General features: G+C 39.6%; 1 protein-coding gene across 10 annotated transcripts in view; it reads left to right on the top strand.

Annotated features, from left to right (window-relative positions):
• dab1a (DAB adaptor protein 1a) overlaps window positions 1-21,890 on the top strand; it is a 213,589-nt gene extending 191,699 nt beyond the window's left edge. For 7 of the 10 annotated variants that reach the window (XM_017456566.3, XM_047150823.2, XM_017456565.3 and 4 more), the window contains 4 exons: window positions 4,295-4,903; window positions 8,280-8,404; window positions 10,188-10,262; window positions 19,103-21,890. In XM_017456566.3, coding sequence (XP_017312055.1) covers window positions 4,295-4,903; window positions 8,280-8,404; window positions 10,188-10,262; window positions 19,103-19,147 — 854 coding nt within the window. In that variant the 3' untranslated portion in view covers window positions 19,148-21,890. Of the gene's footprint in view, window positions 1-4,294; window positions 4,904-8,279; window positions 8,405-10,187; window positions 10,291-19,102 lie in introns of all 10 variants that reach the window. The other 3 variants (XM_047150824.2, XM_017456567.3, XM_017456570.3) reach the window with 2 other exon arrangements.
• Window positions 21,891-22,152: the final 262 nt, after the last annotated feature.

Genomic DNA, 22,152 nt, shown 5'->3' with positions numbered 1-22,152 from the left:
CACTTATGACTCGTTTCAGCTGTTCAGAATCGCTTCCTTCTTTTGGTAGTCAATAACTCCGTTTGTCGTGCGCTTTAATTTTTGAAACGTCGCAGACTTTTTAAATTCACAAACAGCTATTTAACACACTACATGAAAGGTAATATTAGAAAAACCATAATAGGTGCACTTTAAAAGTCCTGTCCTATTTCTTACATCCAAATTTTGTGGTAGCACATTATTAATGTCTACTAGGCTTCAGAACACATCATTCAACTACTAACTAAAAAAAAAGAACAGCTGTTGTTGAACTTTGTGCCAGACAGTTGGCACAAATCATATATTTAATGATCAGTAGAATATCTCACAAAACGAATTAAAAAATCGCCCTCACCAAATTTATTGCCATTATTAGAGACAAAGAACTATACAAGAGCAGGGCTGTCAAACTCTATTCTAGCTGGGTTACAGCAGGATTCTTTTCGGTCATAAACAAAGACATTTTTTAACGTATTTTTATGTATTCTACTGATAAACATCTATAACCTTGGCTTTGAAACCAGAATAGGACAATATTAGGAAAAATGTTAGCTAGCAGACACTTATCGACTGTACGTACTGTTCAGTGATAACATTTATTATTCTGATTGCATTCTGACTTGCATCAAACAAAGCACATTGGTATTAATTTTAATCACGGTTTCAGCCCAACCACAGATGCGAGCCCACATACTGCACGTTCTGTCAGCCAGATAGTTTAAACCACGGAACCCAACAAAATATCATGGGAGTGCAGGTAGGAACTGACAGTCAGATATGAAACTTACGAGCCAAAGAAAGGTCATGTTCATTAGCACAGAGCCTTTAAAATGCTCATGAGACTGTGTAATGGACACAATGCATTTCATTCACTCATAATTAATTAAGGCTTTATTCTGATTTAGGTCACAGTAGTGCATCACTAATTATTATGTTTATATTTCGAGAAAAAGAACCAAATACATTCATCAGAAAATATCATAGGCATGTGTAAACAGAATAACAGTCATAACTGTCAGTAATAATAGTGAGACATTCTACAAGAGATTTCTTCAGGAAAGGGCAGGAATGGGATTTAAAAAAAACAAAACAAAGAAAAACATCCCAAGTGCACCACTACCACAGACAAATAAAATTTAATCATATGTTATTATGAAAGTGTCGCACTCTGCCGACATCACACTCTTAATCTCGGCCTCAGGCTCTCTCAGGCCACAAAATATCCAATATCTTTAGGCCACAAGCTTCTGCTTCTCAGACGTTGCAGTCTGATTGGTACACACTTTCATGCATACGCACTTCTGTGCATTGGTTCACAGTTATAAAAGAAACTTTAAGCACAGTGAGTTTTTGTGCGCTGAAGTTTACAGAATTGCATTCTTCACAGTTAATAAAGAGTTTTTTGAAGCAGTTCATGTTCGCACAACCACACACACATTCACATGTCACACGTCTTTGGATTGGGGTAGGAAACCAGAGTGCCCGGAGGAAACCCCTGAGGTATGGGGACAAAATGCAAACTCGACGCACGTAGGGCGGAGGACGGATTCGAACCCCCAACCCTGGAGATGGATTATTTGACACTTCTTTATGAAAATGAATACAGGAAAATGTCTATATTTGATCATATTAACATCTCTAACAATGATGTCAGATATGACAGGCAATGTGTAGATGTTAGTTTGTCTATTGTTACAGCTTTCTTGCCATAGGGTTTCTTTTTTGGGGAACTCAACACAACGCTTGTGCCGCAAATGTTTTGTCATCTCTGCCTACACTGTAACACACTTTAGTTTAGCTTACACGTCTGAGACAGCTGCTGCAGCCAGATTGACTTGTTCTAAGACACTAAACAGTGTATGATTAATACATCTGGAAGCACACACTACATCACTCTACCCATCTGTCTATGTGTTGCTCTGTAAAACTCAAAATATTAGAAGCCTGGAGCTTACTGAGCCAAGCGCAGACCTACCTGCCCTTCCTTCTCTGAACCCCTCAAGATCATTTCAGCTAACAAGATTACACTTCATACACTCCTCGTCATGGCAGGCGAGTCTCTCCAGATTGATTTGACTTAAAGAATGAATCGTTTCATCCTCCTTAACCATGATTGCATACGCTCATCAAGCCTTGATTAATTTTACATACTTTTCTATGTTTATTGTTGTGGGATAAGATGCAACTAACAAGCAAATAAGCTTTAAAAAATAGGTCAAGTAAATTGTGGTTTATGCCGTTGGTGCAAATCAGAGGAAAAATTTTTGCTAACCAAAAGGAAGTGTTGTGATATCAAAAGGACTTTTTTTTCCGGATTGGGCCTTGGGGTGTTAGGTACAGAGACCCAAAAAAATAAAATAAAAAGATGTTCAAAGATCTTGTGTATGGTTTACAAAAAGACTTTATTGAAATCATTTTGCTTGATATCAGGCCCCTGGTTTGCTGTTGCATTTGATGCACTGTTGGTGTGACTCTTGACGTAGTGTAATATATTTTCTCATATATATATATATATATATATATATATATAGTCAGGTACTGCACAAGTATTATCCAGGCTGCGATCTGACACTCAGTGTGCTCAAGCAGCTCGGAGCTCCTGGGATCTCATGACTTTTTTACGTTGATGTGTGTTTGGTTTTATTTTCCCCTTGATTAGTGTGTCTATTTATACACTTGTGTTTCTGTGTTATGCCACAAAATACACACTCAGTTACCGTTTATCTTTCACATTACCAAGTCTTGTTTCTATGTTCTTTGTTCTAGTTTTTGTCTCATTGCCTGTTTCTCGATTCACGTTTTGCCTCGTCTAGTTTTGTCTGTTTTCCACTCGCCTGTTTATTGATTTTTGATCTTTCCTTATGATTGGGATTTGTCTGCTTGCCTCTCTTATATGAAGGTTTAAACTGCAATTGCATCTGTCTGTATTCCAGTTACGTGAGATATACACACACCCCTGTATATACAGACAGGTGACAAATTAAAGGTATAACCAACATAAAGTGTCTCATGTAAGCAACATGAATAGTTTCATTAGTGAACACCATTCCTCTAAAAGATATACTATGAATTAGGCTTCTGATGAAGTGTTTACCACATTTATTTTAAAATAAATAAATAAATAAATAAAATCTCCCATAGGTTTGAAATCTGGTGACTGTGAAGGCTATAGCATGTGATTTGTCATTTTCATTCTCATCAAATCATTCAGTGCACTGGAAGAGATCACTCCCATCAGGATAGAAATGTTCCATTATAGGATAAAGGTGATTAGTCAGAATAACTTTGTATTGATTTGCAGTGACACTTCACTCAAAGCAGACAAGTGGACCCAAACTGTGCCAATAAAAAGCCTCAAATGTCTTTGGCCTCACTTGACAATCATGTCATCAGTATTATATTACTCTGACACCAGAAAATACCCCGAGCTTCAGTAATGTCCTGTCATTTCACCCAAGACAACGTCATGACACAAACTAATGTCACCAAAAATCTGTCACTCAATATACTGTATATTGTATGTTTTGCATTTTGATTGAAGATTACAGAAAAACAAGAATTTTGTCTTTTAAGATACTGATTGATCTTGCACCTTATCATCAAGCACATCAACTAACAAGGTATTATGTTAATCTAATATTAATAGATATTATTACGCTTTTGTGCCTATATATTTCCATAACACATATCTTTAAGCTCATCCAATTTCTTTATCATACAACCCTGCCATCTTTCAGCACTGCACATAATATAACAGGCCCTCTCTGAAGGTGTGTGTGGTGTTCCCTGTGGTGCTGGTCATTTGAAAGAGGGAGATGCATAATGAAATAAGGACTCACATGATGTGAGTCAGATTTCATAATGGTCTCCTCTAAAGCTGTTCATTAGGCCTGGACCCATTGTGAGCGGTAATTACAGTACTTCATCTGAGCTTTAAAGACCTTTTCACTGAGGAGAACTAGGTCATCTTCTTCTGCACATTAAGGTTCATGGCCTCACTCCAAGACTCTTTAGCTTGAATGGTGGTTAAAGCTGATAGGGGAATGGGATCACTGATAATTATGGTCCTATGTTACACTTATTAACACTTATTAATGAGTGTTAGTATTAATATTACCACTTTATGTAGTCCTATTTGAAGGGTGTTGCATCATGGTCCTACTATAAACTTGTATGACACTGATATTTCTTACTGACATTAAATGATGTCCATGAATGACTCATAGACTGTATCCTTCTATCCCTTTCCCTCCCTTTACTTTTGCCCTACCTTCAGGTTACGTGACAATGGGAGCAGTGCCCCCTGGCTGGGCACAGCAGCAGTTTGCAGCCCAGGCACCACTGGCATTCGGAGTTCAGTCACCAGTTCCTATGGCTCAGGTGTTACCTGGTGGGCAGCCGCTTATATGGGGCCAGGCCAACCTCTTCCCCGCCACACAGCAGCAGTGGGCAGCTATGGCTGGAGCCCACTTCTCACCTGCTGCCTTTGTCCCTGCACAGACCATGGGACCACTCCCAGCTGCTATGTTCCAGGCACTGGCACCCATGCCCATGGCGGCGGCATGTCCCACCGCTGGTCCTTCCCCAGGCACACCAACCGCAGGCACCTCAGCCTCCACGGCCTCTAGTCCGCAACATGGTGAGCGTTCAATGCCTGGACAGACCAAGATGAGCAAGGAGATGTTCAAGGACTTCCAGATGGCCAAGCCACCACCTGCAGGTACACGTAAGAGTGAACAGCCCAATCTGGTCTGCACCACAGACGCTTTTACCAGCTACTTCAGCCGGGTGGGATTGGCACAGGACAACGATGACTGTGATGACTTTGACATCTCCCAAATGAACCTTACTCCCGTCACCTCCACCACACCGTCCACCAACTCACGTGAGTTGAATGCATGAATCAAACATACTGCTGTTGAGACTGTTCCATCACTGCAGCAGTCTTATTTTGAAGTAGCATGTGAACCACAGGGTGTTGAGTTTGAACACAGTATCTATAGGTTAACACAAAACAGAGCACACTCTATTTGGTAGGATGTTTTTTCTTATTTTAATGGGTAACATTGGTAGGTAATTGGTCATCAGTACTATTGTAAGTCATTTGATGTTTTCATCTGTGATTTCAAACACTTCATTTCCCCCTGTGCCCCAAATACAGCTCATTTAAAGTTGATCGCTGGCTCAAGTATCAACCATGCCATAGCCATCAGTGGCCAGGAGTAGAGGAAAACATAACTGGGAAGGGTGGAAAAGAACTTTCATCTGTTCCCTGTCTATCAGAGCAACACTATCAAATTTAGAAAGCAATTTGTGCTCTTCTCCAAACATGTTCAGGTGTCTTAAAAAGGTTTTGACTTTGTTTCTTGGAAGCAGCACATATTGGCCTTCACCCTGACAAGCACTGAGTTTCAGGCTTTATATATGGTTTTATGGTTTCAATCTACCTTCTAGAGTGCCCTGCGATGGGTTGGATCCCCGTCCAGGGTGTCCACTGCCTTGTACCCTGAGTTCCCTGGGATAGGCTCCAGTCTCCCCTTAACCCTGTCTAGGATAGAGTTTAAGATGCTTTTGACACATAGAGAGAGAACCATTTTGGGCAAGAGCATTTTTATAATTTTTTACAATCTAAACAACTATATTTTTTAAAATAAGATTACTTAAACATTCCTAAATATAACTGTTATGAATTTAAAAAAATGAAAACAGAGAAGCTTCACCATCCATTATGGTGTGCACCTGTACAAAATGTTCTACATCAGATTTGGAACTACAAAATGGCCATTCACCACACTACATTAAGACTGAGACTGAGATATTAGCCTGTCTCTTCATCCTTCTGTCAGGCTTTGACAGTGGTCCAGTGAGTATTGATGCCACCTCACAGCACTATGGTTCCCAGTTCAATTCTGAGCTTGGGTTAATGTCTGTGTGGGGTTTCCGTACATGTTCTTGTAATGTCTTCTCCATCCCAAAAACATTCCAGCAGGTGGATTGACTAAAACAAATTGCCCCTTGGTGTGAATGAGTGTGTTAATGATGAGCTGCGATCCGGGGCTAGACTCTGGATTGATCATGCCAAAATTTGCTGGTAACTTCCACTGTTTTTTGAATTTTGTTGAGTCTTTCTATTCCTGTACTAAAAGCTGTGTGGTGGCTTCTAATGCAACTCTTTAAGGAGCAATGTCTTTAGTCAGCATGAAAAATGACAATTAATAATGAAAAGGAGAGAGATGGAGAGAGAAAGAGAGAGAGAGAGAGAGAGACAGCGAGAGAGAGAGACAGCTCCAGCTGTGCAGTGCTACAAAGTAGGGAAATTATTACCGTTCTCAGGAGAGCTATCCATTGTGCGTTCTGGTCTATTTGGATCCCCATATTCCTGTTGTGGTAATTACTGCTGAGTAACACTGTTGCGCTATCCATGCAAATAATCACACACGTACAGAGTGAGGGTCATACTCAATTATGAACTGACAATGAAGGAGCGTGAACCATCATGCCTTTTGGGTTGTTCAGGTTAATACAAGGTTGAGAGCTGTATTGCACAGAGAGCCATTGAGATGATGTGAGAGTGAATAAAAACAATTCTATCACCATTCTATAACCATTATATCACTGTGTTATGTTTACATGTGAAGTAACGAAAAGAATCGAGAAATGTTCTACTTTAAATGAAATGCACGGAAACCTTACACCCGATTGGCTCCAACCTGAGATGTTCATGTTTTAATTGCTGATAAATGGCTTGATCATATTTATGAAGTGATTGCAAATGAGCCAAGTGTTTCCCAAACTAAAAGTGCTGGGGGGGGACACGGGTAAGTGTTGCAGTTCATCTCTCATTAATTGCAAATTTGTTTGTAGCCATTTAGACCAGCAGATAGCACAAATCTGTTAATGTAATTAACGAGTTGTGATCTGCATGCACTTAAACCATTACTGTCCATCAATTTACCACTCTCTATGCATAATAGATGTTTGCTGTCTGCAATGTTTTTTTTTTTTAACTTTCATACTGCTTTTGAGTCAAAAAAATACCCTTTAAAATTGTTACATGCGTGTGCTACTGATACTGATATTATCTTCAGGTCATTTTGACATGTTTTATCTGAAAACTAACTTTTATTACTAACTTAAAGGCGATTTTCTTTTTAAAGCAACTACTCTAATGATCAATTTCTGTATGTTTGCTGGTCATATGCATGACTAATGCTACATAGTTAAATAAAATAGTAAAATCCTGTAAATAATCAGTATTTATCATTAGCTAGAATTTGATTTGCCATCTAGCCAATAGTGTTAGCTTCTGGACTCTAGAATGCTAGTTGATCCTGGCATTAGCAAGAAAACAGGCTAACTTAATTAAAGACAGTTATTGTTAGCAAAAACTACCGCAACATGTTTTTTTCAGAGTAAATGGATGTCATGCCATTTAGGGAGAGAAAAGAGACAAAGATAGCTCTAGCGCTAACAACGTTATGTAGGTCAACTCACATGATGAATTGTCACAATTCTTGATAGTTTTTACCCTAGTAATTAACTTGATTGGATGCTAAACTGTTACTATTTTGTTTACAGAGCTTAATTTTTTTCACTTAGTACTGCCCTTCAGAAGCTACATAAGATATTTACGTTTCCCAGAAGACAAAATAATAACAATTTACACTGATCATTATATTCAAAAGTTTACACCCCCCTGGCTCTTAATGTATCGTGTTGCCTTCTTGAGCATCAGTGAATTTTGCTCCTTTTGTAATAGTCGTGTACGAGTCCCTCAGTTGTCCTCAGTGTGAAAAGATGGATCTCAACATCATATAGCCACTCTTGGAAAGGGGTCAAATATGCAGAAGATGCTGGAAAAGCAAAGAATGTGCAGGACCTGGAGGATTTTTCTGAAGAACAGTGGGCAGTTTAACTGCTCAGGACAAACAAGGGACTCATAAACAACTCTCAGAAAACATAAACACATCATGTCGTTGATCATCCAGGTAACGACACACAGTATTAAGAATCCAGCGTGTGTAAACTTTTGAAATTTTTGTAAATTCTGTTATTATTGTGTACTATATGTAAACATCTGTTATGTGAAATAGCTTATTCAGGGCAGCACTAAATAAAAAAAAATTATGATCCTCTTATTATTTTTGAAATTATTAACATTTTACAGATTCTGCAGTGTGTGTGTAAACTTATGCCCTCAACTGTATATTCATTGCTAAATTGTACGTCCATTGTTGAATTTACTATGTACTCTTGCACAGCGCCCACACCAGCTCCTCACCAGAGCTCCCCATCTAAGGCATCATCGCAGGCCAGTGACCCGCCCACTGATGACTCATTCGGGGAAGCGGAGGGCAGCCCCAGCCGCAGCGGCGAGGAGGACACTGTGAGTAAACCCCACACTGTGCATCACAAAATAGTACTTGGTTTTAGTCTCAGATTTTTGGATCTTGCTATAGGCATAGAGTATCACAAGGTTTCCAAATGAAAAATATGTTTGTTTGTTTTTTAAATAGCCCAGTATCTTACCCCAGATTTACATGTACACTAGCAATCAGTCACATCTACTGTTTCTAAAGGTCAGGCTTCTGCATAACAAACATGCAACATTATCCTGATGCAAAATCTTCACCTTTTCATTCTACTCACCAAGGTTATTTCCGTAATAAGCACCTTTTGCTTCTTTTGATGCATGTTGATGAATCACTGTGGAAGTAGGCAAACACACCAGACGCTGGCTCTTTCTTATTATGCGTGCTCTTCTACGGGTGGCCAATAATGTGTCAAATTAGTCCTTGGAACAGACAGAACGGCCATTAGGACATTATTAATCCTATCATATATCACATACCACTATTCTGTATTTAGTATAAACCTGATGAAATACTAAATAAGAAACTAGGGCTAATAAACTTCAAAGGATTGATATGTATATTTTATCTTCATCCCTACATATTATAACCTACTGTACGTCGCCGATGGAATGACTTAAGACTTTTAATTTACAAATAAAAGAGTGTAAGAGATATTAATTCTGCACTGATTGAACTGTAGCATGGTTTTAAACACTCTCACTCGATCTGTTTCCAGGAGTCATCAGAGACCCCTTGCTCACTCTTTCATTCTCTTTTCTTTCATCGTTCTGCTGAACAACAAGTTTGATTATTTTGTTCAAATTATTCTCGCAGTAAGACTGCGTCCTCTTTTCAGTGACAGAATAGCACACACACATACAAATCACACAGCACACACTAAATATACCCACGCACACACGGGTGCTAAGAGCGACGCACCAGGAGGCTATTAATTCAGCAAGCTCTAAAGTGCTTATATAATGCAGCCCAGATCCTTTCACATGAAAACATAACAATATGCAGATTGAAGAAAGCATGATTTCAAATGACCGTTAACCGTTAAAGAGTGGAAGGATGAATAGATGGCAGTATGTGTGGAAGAAGGATAGATATGAAAAGAAGAATGGATTTCTCTGTGCTGTTTTGCCCTTTTTGGCTTTGTCTGTTTTCACTCTGCTTACTTTATTTTTCTCTCTCACTCTTCCCCAACTTTCTCTTTCTCTATTCGATTGCCTTCTAATTCACTTTCACTCCCTGTTTCTGTCCTCTTTTCATTCTTCTATCTCTATCATTCTTTTTCATTCCTGTTTTTCCTCTTGGTACTCCCGCATCTCTTTGTGTCTATCATCTATATTTCTGCTATTCACCCCATTTCCCTCTGCCACCTGCCTCTATCATCCTTCTATTTTTCATTATTTTTCATTTCTTTTTTATGGTGCCCCAATTTATCTATCACCTTTCTTTCTTTTTCGGTCTAATTTCCTCCAACATAATTTCCTCCACCCTCCATTCTTCCACTTCTCTCTCTCTCTTTCTACATTGCTTTGCTCTGCTCTTCTCTATCTATCTATCTATCTATCTATCTATCTATCTATCTATCTACCTATCTATCTATCCCACTTGTTCTTCTATATCTGTCTGTCTGTCTGTCTATCTCTCTATCTATCTATCACCTTTTCTCACCCCCTTTTCTCTCCTACTATTTCAACATTTCTGTTTCGGTCTAATTCCCTCCAACATCTGTTTGCACCCACCCTCCATTCTCCCACCCCTCTCTCTCTCTATCTCTCTCTCTCCCGCCTCCTCCTTCTGCAGGCTGGAGACACACAGTCTCCGAGTGTGAGTGAGCCTCAAGCAGAGCCTGGTGGCTCTGAGCCGGACAGTTCTCAGGTCGGTAGCTAGATAGCGGCAGGTCGGGGTAGGTATCTGTCCTCTTTTTCTTCCTCCTCCTCTTAATGTCAGCCTGCTCCAGCCGTGACACCGCGTCAGCGCACCTCCACCTTGCCACCTCACTCCACCGTCACATAGATCCACTACATACTGGCCAAGTGTTTTCTCTCTCTCTTCTCTCTCAGTCTTTCTTGACCTGTTATTCTCTGTCTCTCTCTTTTCTGTCCTCTGTCATCCCTCCACCCTTGCCTGCTGCTACATAAGATGGTATGTGCATTTGAAGTTTCTGTTTTAGTTTTTTTTTAATTTTATGCATGAGAAAATGTTCCTTTATTCCCGCAAAGCTGCCTGAGGTGTGTGAGTATCAGAGTGTGTATCAGAGCAGTGGTTTTGAATGACAGTCTGGCATGGCATATCCATGAACATCACAACACACTGCATCTAAGCATTTGTATTGTGTTGTGCCATAACGCCATCTCAAATGAAGCTTTGCAATGTCTATTCTACTTGGAAAGTGAATGGTTTATTTAGCTGTTTTGAAAATTTGTAACATTGTCAACTTATTATAGTTTCACTAACAGCACATCACAGTCTCAGTATGCAGCACTATTAAGCACAACATGCTATTTTTTTTCCATATCATGCAGCCAGTAGTCACACCCACAGCATTTGATTGACAGCTCTACTTCTGTGAAAATGAAATTCTAAACAGGATCTCAAACACAGTTTAATTTTGGCCAAGTGGAAGAATGAAGAAATGCAATGCCAAATGGAAGGATTGCTATTACATGTACATGTACATTTTAATTGTGTCTGCCATTAATATTGCTGTGCACAAAATGCAGTTGAATTTGAATTTGCAATTGAATTATGTCTCTCATAAGGGAAATACGATTGCACATGCATCTTAGTTAGCCTTTGAATTTGATAAAGTCTATAAAATGCTACCATAACCACTGACTTGATGCTTTAACTAAAGAGCAGATTATACAATTACAATCATGTGGCAGCAGTGCAATGCATAAAATCATGTAGATACAGGCCAACATCTTTGGCTAGTGTTCAAATCAACCATTAGAATGGTGAAAAAGTGTGATCTGATTTTGACCATGGCATGACTGTTGGTGCCAGACGGGCTGCTGATCTCCTGGGATTTTCACTCACAACAATCTCTAGAGTTTACTCCAGTAAAGAAAAAAACATTCAGTGAGCGGCAGTTCTGTTGACGAAAACGCCTTGCTGTTCAGAGACGTGGCCAGACTGGTTTGAGCTGACAGAAAGGCTACAGAAAATTAGATGACCACTCTGTATAATTGTGGTGAGCAGAAAGGCATCTCAGAATGCATAACATGTTGAACCTTGAGGCTGATGGGCTACAACAGCAGAAGACCACGTCAGGTTCCATTCTATCAGCCAAGAACAGAAAGCTGAGGCCACAGTGGGACACACACTCACCAAATCTGGACAGTTACAGACTGGAAAAACGTAGCCTGGTCTGATGAATATTGATTTCTGCTGAGGCAGATGGTATGGTCAGAATTGGGCATCAATCTCCATGGATAAAAGTCCATGGACCCAGCCTGCCTTGTGTCAACAGTCCAGGCTGATGGAGATGATGTGATGGTGTGGGGAATGTTTTCTTGGAACACTGGGCCCGTTAATACAAATCAATCATCACTTGATTTCCACAGCCTGTTTGATTATTGTTGCTGACCATGTTCATCCCTTCATGGCCACAATTTACTCATCTTCTAATGGCTACGTCTCAAACTGGTTCCATGAACATGACAATGATTTCAGGGTTCTTCAGCGGCCTTCCCAGTCACCAGATCTGAATCCAGTAGAACAGCTTTGGGATGTGGTAGGACGGGAGATTCATTGCATGAAAGTGCAGCTGAAAAATCTGCAGGAACTGTGTGATGCAGTTGTATCACCAAAATTATTATTGTTATTAGGAATTGTGGAATTCATGCCATGAAGATGAGATTGAATAGCAAAGGGAGAAAAAAGAATTGGCCTTGCTGTTCCAATTCTTATGGAGGGGACTTTATGGCCAAAAGTATGTGGACACCTGGTCGTCACAACCATACAGTATGTCCTTGGTCCCCTTTTGCTGTTATAGTAATCCCCATTCTTATGAGAAGTATTTCCACCAGCATTTGAAATGTGGCTGTGAGGATTTGCCCATTCAGACGCAAGAGAATCAGTGAGGTCAGGCACTGATAAGTCAGGTGAGGAGGCCTGGCAAGTAGTCAGCATTTCAGTTCATCCCAAAGGTCTTCAGAGGGGTTGAGGTCAGGGCTCTAGCCAGTATTAGTATACTGTTCCAAATAAATATTTTTGGTGAGTGTATATGATATTTGCATACACATACATATGATGTTTGGGTTTTCTTCTGTCTTTTTGTTTATGAAGGTGTTATGAAGGCTCAATGTGTATTTGAGGTGCAATGTATATAGAACAGAATTGGATATACCTTAGTTGTCATGGTGGTGCCATGGTGGTGCCATGAGAATTTTGACAATTTTGTGTATACGGTTTTCTATACACCATTTTCATATACACCATTTTTAATGGGAAAACATACAGTTCAGTTCTGTGATATGAGTTTTTCAGGGTCATTGCATTGGAAAAATTCAGCATCGGTTCTTGGCCATGTTTAATGATTTAGCCAGTGCTATGTGTCTTGCTTGCATACTAAGCTTGAGGCAGTGTTAAGTGTAATTTACATATTCTTCTAATACGTCTGCAGAAACATATTTTACTGGGAACATTTTTAGTATGTGTAGATTTTAAGAATTTCCTCAATTTTTGTTGTCTTTCATTTGTTTTGGTTTAAGTCTTAATTTGGATGGTCAAAGATCCCTGTAATTTGCACCCTGATTGCAACAACGTCCACCATACGTGTGATACTGCACCTATCCACACCGCACTACACCATTTCATGTCTCAGTGGTGGGTCGGCTTACTGTGTAATTTAGTGTTCTGCGCTGATGTGTGCCTCGGTGAACTACTGTAGTATGCGGCTAGAAACCCAAGTGGCCTCCTCAATGCGCAGACAGAGGGCTGGGGGGGTGGCTGCTCTCTGGCTCTGCTGTATAAAACTTTAATAAAGTGTGAAGAAACAGAGCTGTGTGTCCGTGTGTGCATGCACACCGATCTACCGGCCTCATTACTGTGGTGTGGGGCTTAATAATGCCGGATGGCCACTGAGACATGTACAGATGTAGCGCCTCTGGAAAGAGCAGGCCTTATGCATATAAAACATTTTTTACATTTTAAAATGCATAGAAATCCTCTTAAAGGTGGCAGATATATTGGTGATGGTGTTTTTACCCAGGGAATGTTCTACCATTCTTGAAAGACCACTGTTGTTGGTGATATGTGTGGCGTCCTAGGAAAACCCATTATATGCAGCTGAAAGATTTCAACTTAGCTTGTAAATAGATCCCAGCTGTCAAACTGGAATCTTTAAATGCGTTTAAAACGTGTTAACTTTAAAAAAGTGTGAACTTAAAAGTGTCCCCCCAGAGTTTTAAAATACTATAACTTCTGGGTGAGATATGTGCAAAAGGGAAACATATTTAGTTTACTATATACAGTTGAGGGCATACGTTTACATACGCCTTGCAGAATTTGCAAAATGTTAATCATAAAATTGCATTTAGTTTTTTATTTAGTGCTGCCCTAAATGAGCTCCTTCACATAACAGATGTTTACATATAGTCCACAAGACACGATAATAACTGAATTTACACAAATGAACCAGTTCAAAAGTTTACACACGCATAATTCTTAATCCTGTGTGTCGTTACCTGGATGATCAACGACATGATGTGTTTATGTTTTGTGAGAGTTGTTCATGAGTCCCTTGTTTGTCCTGAGCAGTTAAACTGCTCACTGTTCTTCAGAAAAATCCTCCAGGTCCTGCACATTCTTTACTTTTACTCAAGAAGGCAACGCGCTACATTAAGAGCCAGGGGGATGTAAACTTTTAAAAAAGGATGATCAGTGTAAATCATATTAATTTGTCTTTTGGGAAACAGAACACAAAATATATAGCTTTTGAACGGCAGTACTAAATGGAAAAACAAACATCTGGGGCACTTGGGAATAAACATGGAAGAGACATGGAGACCAGAAGAACTTTTCAACATATCAGATGGTTTTACAGGCTGCCATACATGGGTGAGTAAGGAGAGACAGTGGGAAAGGTGAGAAATTCTGCCACTGAGAGCAAAGAAGAGCTTTAAGCTATATAGATAGATAGATAGGGCATCCCGGAATTTTTTGGCAAGTGTGTGTTCGTACCAGACTGCCTTTCTCAGCCCCTGTAGAACATCTGTAGCAGTACAGATGATGTCTCTGCTTCTCCTTGTCTTTGTGCTTTAAGCCAGTATGCAGGGATGATAGACGATGGCTGGGGCGTTATCGGGAATGTGTGTCATAGGCAGTGTGTGAGTGTAAAGTGTCATGACTGAGAATGCTTTCGTGAGCTGCTTCAATCTGTCTCTGTTCAGATCGGCTCTTCTCCATAGCAGAGATTTTGTGTTCAGTGTGAACGTCTATAAGCTCGCAGTCTCTCCTCCTCTCTCTGTCTTTCTCTTTTTATAATACTTTCTTCTCTCTTATTCAGGCTGTAATGCCAGCCCCCGAGTCTGTCAGTTAGGCAGAGAACCATTCTTTGTCTTTTTTTTCATGCCTCTCTTACTCATCTCTTTTTTTTATTATTATTCCTTTCTCCCTTTCTCAGTGGGGGAACTGGGGAATAAGTGAGTCATAATTATTGTGTTGGTTGATTCACTGGTGTCAGGTTGATTTGTGGGTTTCGGATGGACAGCAGGCAGGACTCCGAGCCCCCGCTGCGAGTCAGCTTCATTTCTGCCGTCATTCGTTCTTTGTACCTGAGAATAACACATACTGCCTCCTCCTGGGCCGTCCTCCTCTGTCCTGCTCGCTATACGGTAATAACTGGATTGGTGTGAAAACAGAAGCAGGAGGCAGGGGAACAGTCTAACTGGATGAAGTCTAAAGCAGGTATAACACCTGCTGTAGTGCAATTACTCTTGCAACATTATTTTTTTTTATCTGAGCTTGGCATCTATACTCCTGAGTTCCTGGGAGATAAAAAAAGAAAAGGAAGGGTGAGGAAGATGGAGCAACCTCATTACTTCTAGCAGGTTTGCGTTGCAAAGTAAACACAAAGACCATTACTGACATCTGCTGTTCGGCTCAGGGAATTGCATGTATTATTGCAAGTTTTATCCATCCATCCATCTTCTATACCACTTATCCTTTTCAGGGTCGCGGGGAACCTGGAGCCTATCCCAGGGAGCATCAGGCACAAGGCGGGGTACACCCTGGACAGGGTGCCAATCCATCGCAGGGCACAATCACATACACATTCACACACCCTTTCATACACTATGGACACTTTGGACATGCCAGTCAGCCTACCATGCATGTCTTTGGACTTTGTGAGGAAACCGGAGTACCTGTAGGAAACCCCCGTAGCACGGGGAGAACATGCAAACTCCACACACACAGGGCCACGGTGGGAATCGAACCCCCGACCCTGACCCTGGAGGTGTGAGGCAAACGTGCTAAACACTAAACCACTGTGCGCCCTGCAAGTTTTATTGGTTCGCTATTAGGCAGTGATGGAAGAAGTAAAGCCTACTGGAGGGGGGAGGGTCTCTGGAAATGTATTCAGCTATTTAAAAAAAATGAGAGGCACAACTCATTTTAAATATGAGTTATTTCAAGCATCCTGGCTTATCAGTCACATGATTCCAGATGCAGATGCCATATTTCGGATCAAATTTCTGGCTTCGTTGGACAACGTGAAAGTAACTAGAGGTGAAGGATAGCTAAAATTACTCACTTTATGTCAGAAAAGAATAAGCAGAACAAAAAAAAAAGCAGATCAAATAGGTTATGATCCTTATGTACTTTACAGATTGATACAGTACTGTTTAGGTACAGAAATGCTGTAGAGCAAAGATGCCTTCAAAAATAATAAAATTATATGTCTCTACATTTAAAAATACCATAAAGAGCAGTAAACAGAAGTAAATAAAAGTCAGTATTTGGTGTTACAAAAAAAGTAATCTCAGGTAGAATTAGTGCAGTTTTATAAGGAATTGAGCTGGAAGTTTTATTGAGTATCTTGCAGAACCAGAGACGTTCTTCTGGAGACTTTGACTGTCGCACTCCCTTCTTAATTTTACAGCAAAACCCAGCAGCCTTCATTTTGTGTTTTTTTCTGGAGAGTGTCTCTTACCACTTAATGTGCTGCTTTTTTTTACTGCCATACAAACATTTTCCTGTAATATTTAATTTTGTACTGGAAATCTGATGTTTGGGTATCTAACATGTTTTTGCACTGACCTGATAATGTAGAAATGATAAAATAAAACAATCTATAACAAAGTTCGTACTAAAAAAAAATAGGGTGCCTAAAACTTTTTCACACTACTGTTTATGTACATACAGTATATGCTCTATATCATTTAAGAGCATTAAAGAGCAATGGGTAAAAGATCCCTGGGTTCCATCTGGAGAAGTAAAAACACTGTCATTATAGGCAGGAAGTTGCTGCTTTTTTTTCGTAATGTTAGCTGTAATTGCTGCTGAGAATGTCCTGTTTGTCCTGTAAGCTAGCTAGCTTGCTAACATAGCTACAAATCGGCATCATGGAGGATCTGTTGCACTGCTGCTTGTTGAAAATATTTTGTATGTAATGAAGTGTATCGGGATGTCAGTCGTCCATATGAATGAAAATGCACATCAGACTCAAAAACATTGATGCAGTCGGTCATCTATTTAGTCCTCAAGATGGCAGAAGTTATACAGTGTGACGTCACCTGAAATGCAGGGATACACGTTAACTGTGTAAATCTCAGTGACGTATAGTCATAATTTGAAATGCAAGGGTTAAAAATTCTACTATCAGTAAGTAGATTTCAGCATTACAAAGAAACAATTACAGCTGAGCCTTAAAGCACTGAGTCTCACTGTAGATATAAAACTCATACACATACACATAGGAACACACTCTGTTGTGTGTCTCTTCTGAATATTAAGCATGTTAAATGGTAAAGCTGCACTTTAGTCATCTCTTTGATTCAAACCACACAAAACGTACAATTCTGATGTACCTTTGTGTCATTTCATAGGATGTGATTGGACAGTGTTTGCTTAGTCTATTTACGTCTAGTTTTTTAAAGGCATTTTGAAAAATCCGTATTTGAAAAAAGGATTCCACCTCATTCATATTTACTACTCCTGATATTTTATTTCACACAAACTTTGTCCATCACTGCCGATGACGTGTCAGTGAAACTTGCTTAAATATAATAGCCCCAGTGCACACAGGAAAAAAAGAAACTTTTGCAGATAGTGTGTGGGTCAAGATTTCATCCTTATTTTGTATGGAGTTTTTCTCTTTCAGAGAGAGGAAGGGGCAGAGGTGGTAATGCAAGGATATTTTTTAGGGTTTTAGATTTTGTTTTATTTAAAATGAATATTCTTTCTCTGTTACATTTCAGACTTTTTGCTTTTTACTTACATTTTATGTAGACCTTCCAAGAATTTGTTGCAAACCTTGAAGATGTTTCAAATATTTCTTTCTTTTGTCAATTTACCAATTCAGTCACTTAGCAGTAGACTTATTATATATATATATATATATATATATATATATATATATATATATCAAATCCACCATCCAACATAATTGCACAAGGACTCCATATGCACATGTAGTGCAAATGTCATTTTCACTGTACTTTCAAATACTTGCCTTTACACATGGACACTTTTAAACTTTCAGTCAAGTATAAATTTTTATCTTACTTTTAGTTGAGTAAGATTTTGAGACAATACCCATACATTCAGTTGAGTATAACAGCCATAACAGCCATAACATTAAAACTGACAGGTGACGTGAATAACGTTGATTATTTCGTTACAATAGTGCCTGTCGCGGGGTGGGATATGTTAGGCAGCAAGTGAACAGTCAATTCTCGAAGTTGATGTGTTGGAAGCAGGAAAAATGGGCAAGCGTAAGGATCTGAGTGACTCTGACAAGGCTAGATTGTGATGGCTGGATGACTGGGTCAGAGCATCTCCAAATGCAGTGATTAGTACCTGCAAAAAGTGGTCCAAGGAAGGACAACAGGTGAACCGAAGAGAGGGTCATGGGCGCCCAAGGCTCATTGATGCATATGGGGAGCAAAGGCTGGCTCGTCTCGTCCGATCCCACAGAAGAGCTACTGTAGCACAAATTACTGAAAAAGTTCATGCTGGCTATGATAGAAAGGTGTCAGAACACACAGTACATCACAGCTTGCTGTGTATGGGGCTGCGTAGACACAGACCAGTCAGAGTGCCCATGTTAACCCCTGTCCACCACCAAAAGCACCTACGATGGGCACACGTGAGCATCCAAACTGGACCACGGAGCAATGGATGAAGGTGGCACAAGGGGACCTACACAATATTAGGCAGTTGTTTTTAATATTATGACTGATCGGTGTATATGTACGAGATCTTGATTTATTTATATGTGACCTTTACATATATTTTTCAAATTCTCTTCTTCCTATCGATTTCGTTTTTTAAACATATCTTTTGAAATATCTTATAATGAAATCTGTGACATTGAAATATCTTGTGCTTCTGAATACATGCTTTTTAAGTCCATATTTACAAGTGCAACATCAAAGGACATTGTTTGTGTAAAGTGGATATATGTACTGGATATAATCCACTGGACTAGTTAGAATTAGTGTTTCATCACTGATAGTGAAGTGACACAGGATTATGTCTTTTTCCAGGGGAAGGACCCTCTCTATGCCAAGATCTGCAAAGGGAAGAAGTGAAGGATCATGGGAAGACTGCACACAACTGAACAGTGCTCAGGGGGGAGCAAGAGACCAAACCCTTAGAGCCGCTCTGTGTGTGTGGGTGTGTGGGTGTGGGTGTGTGTGGGTGTGGGTGTGCATGGGCGTGTGTGTGCGTACAAGCGTGTGTGATCAATAGAAAGAATGTGAGTGAATGTAAGAGAAACGGAAGTGGCAGGATGATGACTGTGTGTGTGTGTGTGTGTGTATGTGTGTGTGTGTGTGTGTGTGTGTGTGTGTGTGTGTGTGTGTGTGGTTGCATGAGAGTGGATGGTATTCAGAGCTCACCTTTGATGGATCACTCCAGCCTTCTTGGCCTTCAGTCCTCCTCTGGATCTCACTCTGTCTGGAGAACTGCAGACTGGACACTCCTCTCTTCTTTATGTCCTTCCATCGAGCTCTTTGTTTGTGTCGCTCAATGTTTCCTACACTCATAAACTGAAAGTGGAATATTAGACACAGCTGATGATGATGACGACGATGATCTTCTTCACACTCTTTCTCTTTGCTCTCTCATTCGTTTGCTCTCTAATTCTGTCTCACTCTCATGACATCTAGCCAGGGTAGTGTGAGTACAAAGTCTGAGAGGTGGCTCATTCCATTGTACACACCACACACACACACACACACACACACACACACACTCACTCACTCAAGTGAGAGTTCAAGAAATCACTGCTTCATGATCCTTCATAATCCCAGTCTCTGCACTGTCATCTCTCTGCGTAGTCCAGGCCAGAGCAATCGATTACAGAGTAATCCATTTGATCCATCTATAGGATTACGTGATTCATCCATGTGGGTTTGTTTGGTTTTGCTCCCTGATCTATTTGAGATTCTGCTGCTAGAAAGCTATGCAGAAATGCAAATAAAAAAAAAAATAGAGACTTTGTCTTTCTCTGTGGACTTTTCAGACAGAGATCTGACTCAAGGAGTGACATTGCCAAAATCTCTCTCTCTCTATCTTTCTTTCTTTCTTTTTTTGCGGGAAAGACTTCTGAGCAGCTCATACGGAGAAGACGTTGCAACGGCGTGGACGTTGCCGAAACAAGCTGAATCTGTGACTGAACTGTTCCTTCTCTATAGCTTTTGTACAATACTAATAAGACAAAAAAAAAAAACACAACGTTGAAAACGGGATTTTTATTTTATAAGTCACTGAAGCCCTCGAGGCCGACTTGAGACGTGTTTTAAGGATAAACATGGCTTTAAGGCATCAGATCATTGGTTTGCCAAACTCATTTTGTAAATAACAATAACGCTGATGATGATAAAAAAATAATGTTCATTCTTTCCACGGGAGCTCTGTGCCATAAAATAGGCAGGCTTAAGTGATGCAAGCTCAACATTGGAACCCAAGCAATATTTACATGTGTCGAAAAACTCCCCTCTGTGGATTATGTTGCTGTCAACACACTGTGCATGTTTGGTTTACTTAACAATGTGGCGCACATCCTTAGGGTACAATGAAGCAAAGCTGGTAGTTAAAATACCTCAAGTGTCATAGCACAAGACTCATTATAGGATAATTGAGCAAGTGTAGGCTGACACACTTCCTCCAATAATGTTCTGAGCAAGTGATTGTGCTTCTTGATAGTTCAACCTTCATAAATGATCTTTAATCTCATTTCAGAATGAAACAAACGTTCCAGTTATATACAGACTTGTATTTTCTTTTACGATACATTTCCAAAGTGTGCATGTTTTTTTAAAATTATTAACAATAATTAAGCAAGGAATCTTGATACTGTTGATATCGTATTTAAAACTAAATAAGCAAAAGAATTCACACAGCCGATCACTGACTGAGTCATGTACTAATAACCTTGTGGTATTTTAGGTATTTCAGTCTGGTCTCATTCTCCAGCTGTCCTGCCATGTATGTTGGTGTTTAAAATGTTTTTTTTTGTTTTGTTTTGTTTTGTTTTGAGATGCCTTATGTGTCATCATGCATACTGGCACAACCACAAAAAATGTATCACCTCAATCATTTGCTCTACATGTGCATTCCCAAACACACCCTCAATCTCTCTCTCTCTCTCTCTCTCTCTCTCTCTCTCTCTCTCTCTCTCTCTCTCTCTCACTCACACATACACACACACACACTCATGTGTAAATCAACCTTATTGTCAATTTCTAGAAAATTGCCTTTGGCTACACAATAGGTAAAACACAGACCACACGCACCCACAACTGTCTTTTATCATTTTATCCCAGATTAAACCAAGATCAAACCCTGCTAGTATCAGTGTATGTGTGTGTGTGTGTGTGTGTGTGTGTGTGTGTGTGTGTGTGTGTGTGAGAGAGAGAGAGAGAGAGAGAGAGAGAGAGAGAGAGAGAGAGAGAGAGAGAGACATACATGAGCAGCCAGTTCTCCTGGTATTTCATTACCTGTAATGACTAATACTCCCTGTTTTATGGCCAGAGTCCTGTTTTAATCTGAGAGCCATTTTGGCCCTTTAAAGTTCATAAACTACACTTGGGATATAAAAAAGAAGATTGAGAAGCCAGGAGAAGAGATCATTAATGCTTTGAGTATGTTTCTAGACATATTTTAACTTTACCTCAGCTAATGGTTTGTTAATGGTAAAAGGACATCTTATTTTTATCTCAATGAAGTTGACATTCTACAGTGGATTTTTAGATTTCTTTTCTCTTTTTTCCCCTCTCGATTTACATATCCACCATGTAATACTGTACCAATAAACACATGAACAAATTATACCTTGTTATTTTCTTCAGTAGATGATATTAATATATGAATATTGGCAAGTAACTTGTTCTTTTACAGTCTAGATACAGTGCATCCAGAAAGTATTCACAGCGCTTCACTTTTTCCACATTTTGTTATGTTACAGCCTTATTCCAAAATGGATTAAATTCATTATTTCCTCAAAATTCTACAAACAATACCCCATAATGACAACGTAAAAAAAGTTTGTTTGAAATCTTTGCAAATTTATTAAAAATAAAAACAAAAAAAG

Source organism: Ictalurus punctatus, chromosome 25, assembly GCF_001660625.3.
Source record: "Ictalurus punctatus breed USDA103 chromosome 25, Coco_2.0, whole genome shotgun sequence".
NCBI classification, from domain to species: Eukaryota; Metazoa; Chordata; class Actinopteri; order Siluriformes; family Ictaluridae; genus Ictalurus; species Ictalurus punctatus.
This window is presented reverse-complemented; position numbering and strand designations above follow the sequence as displayed.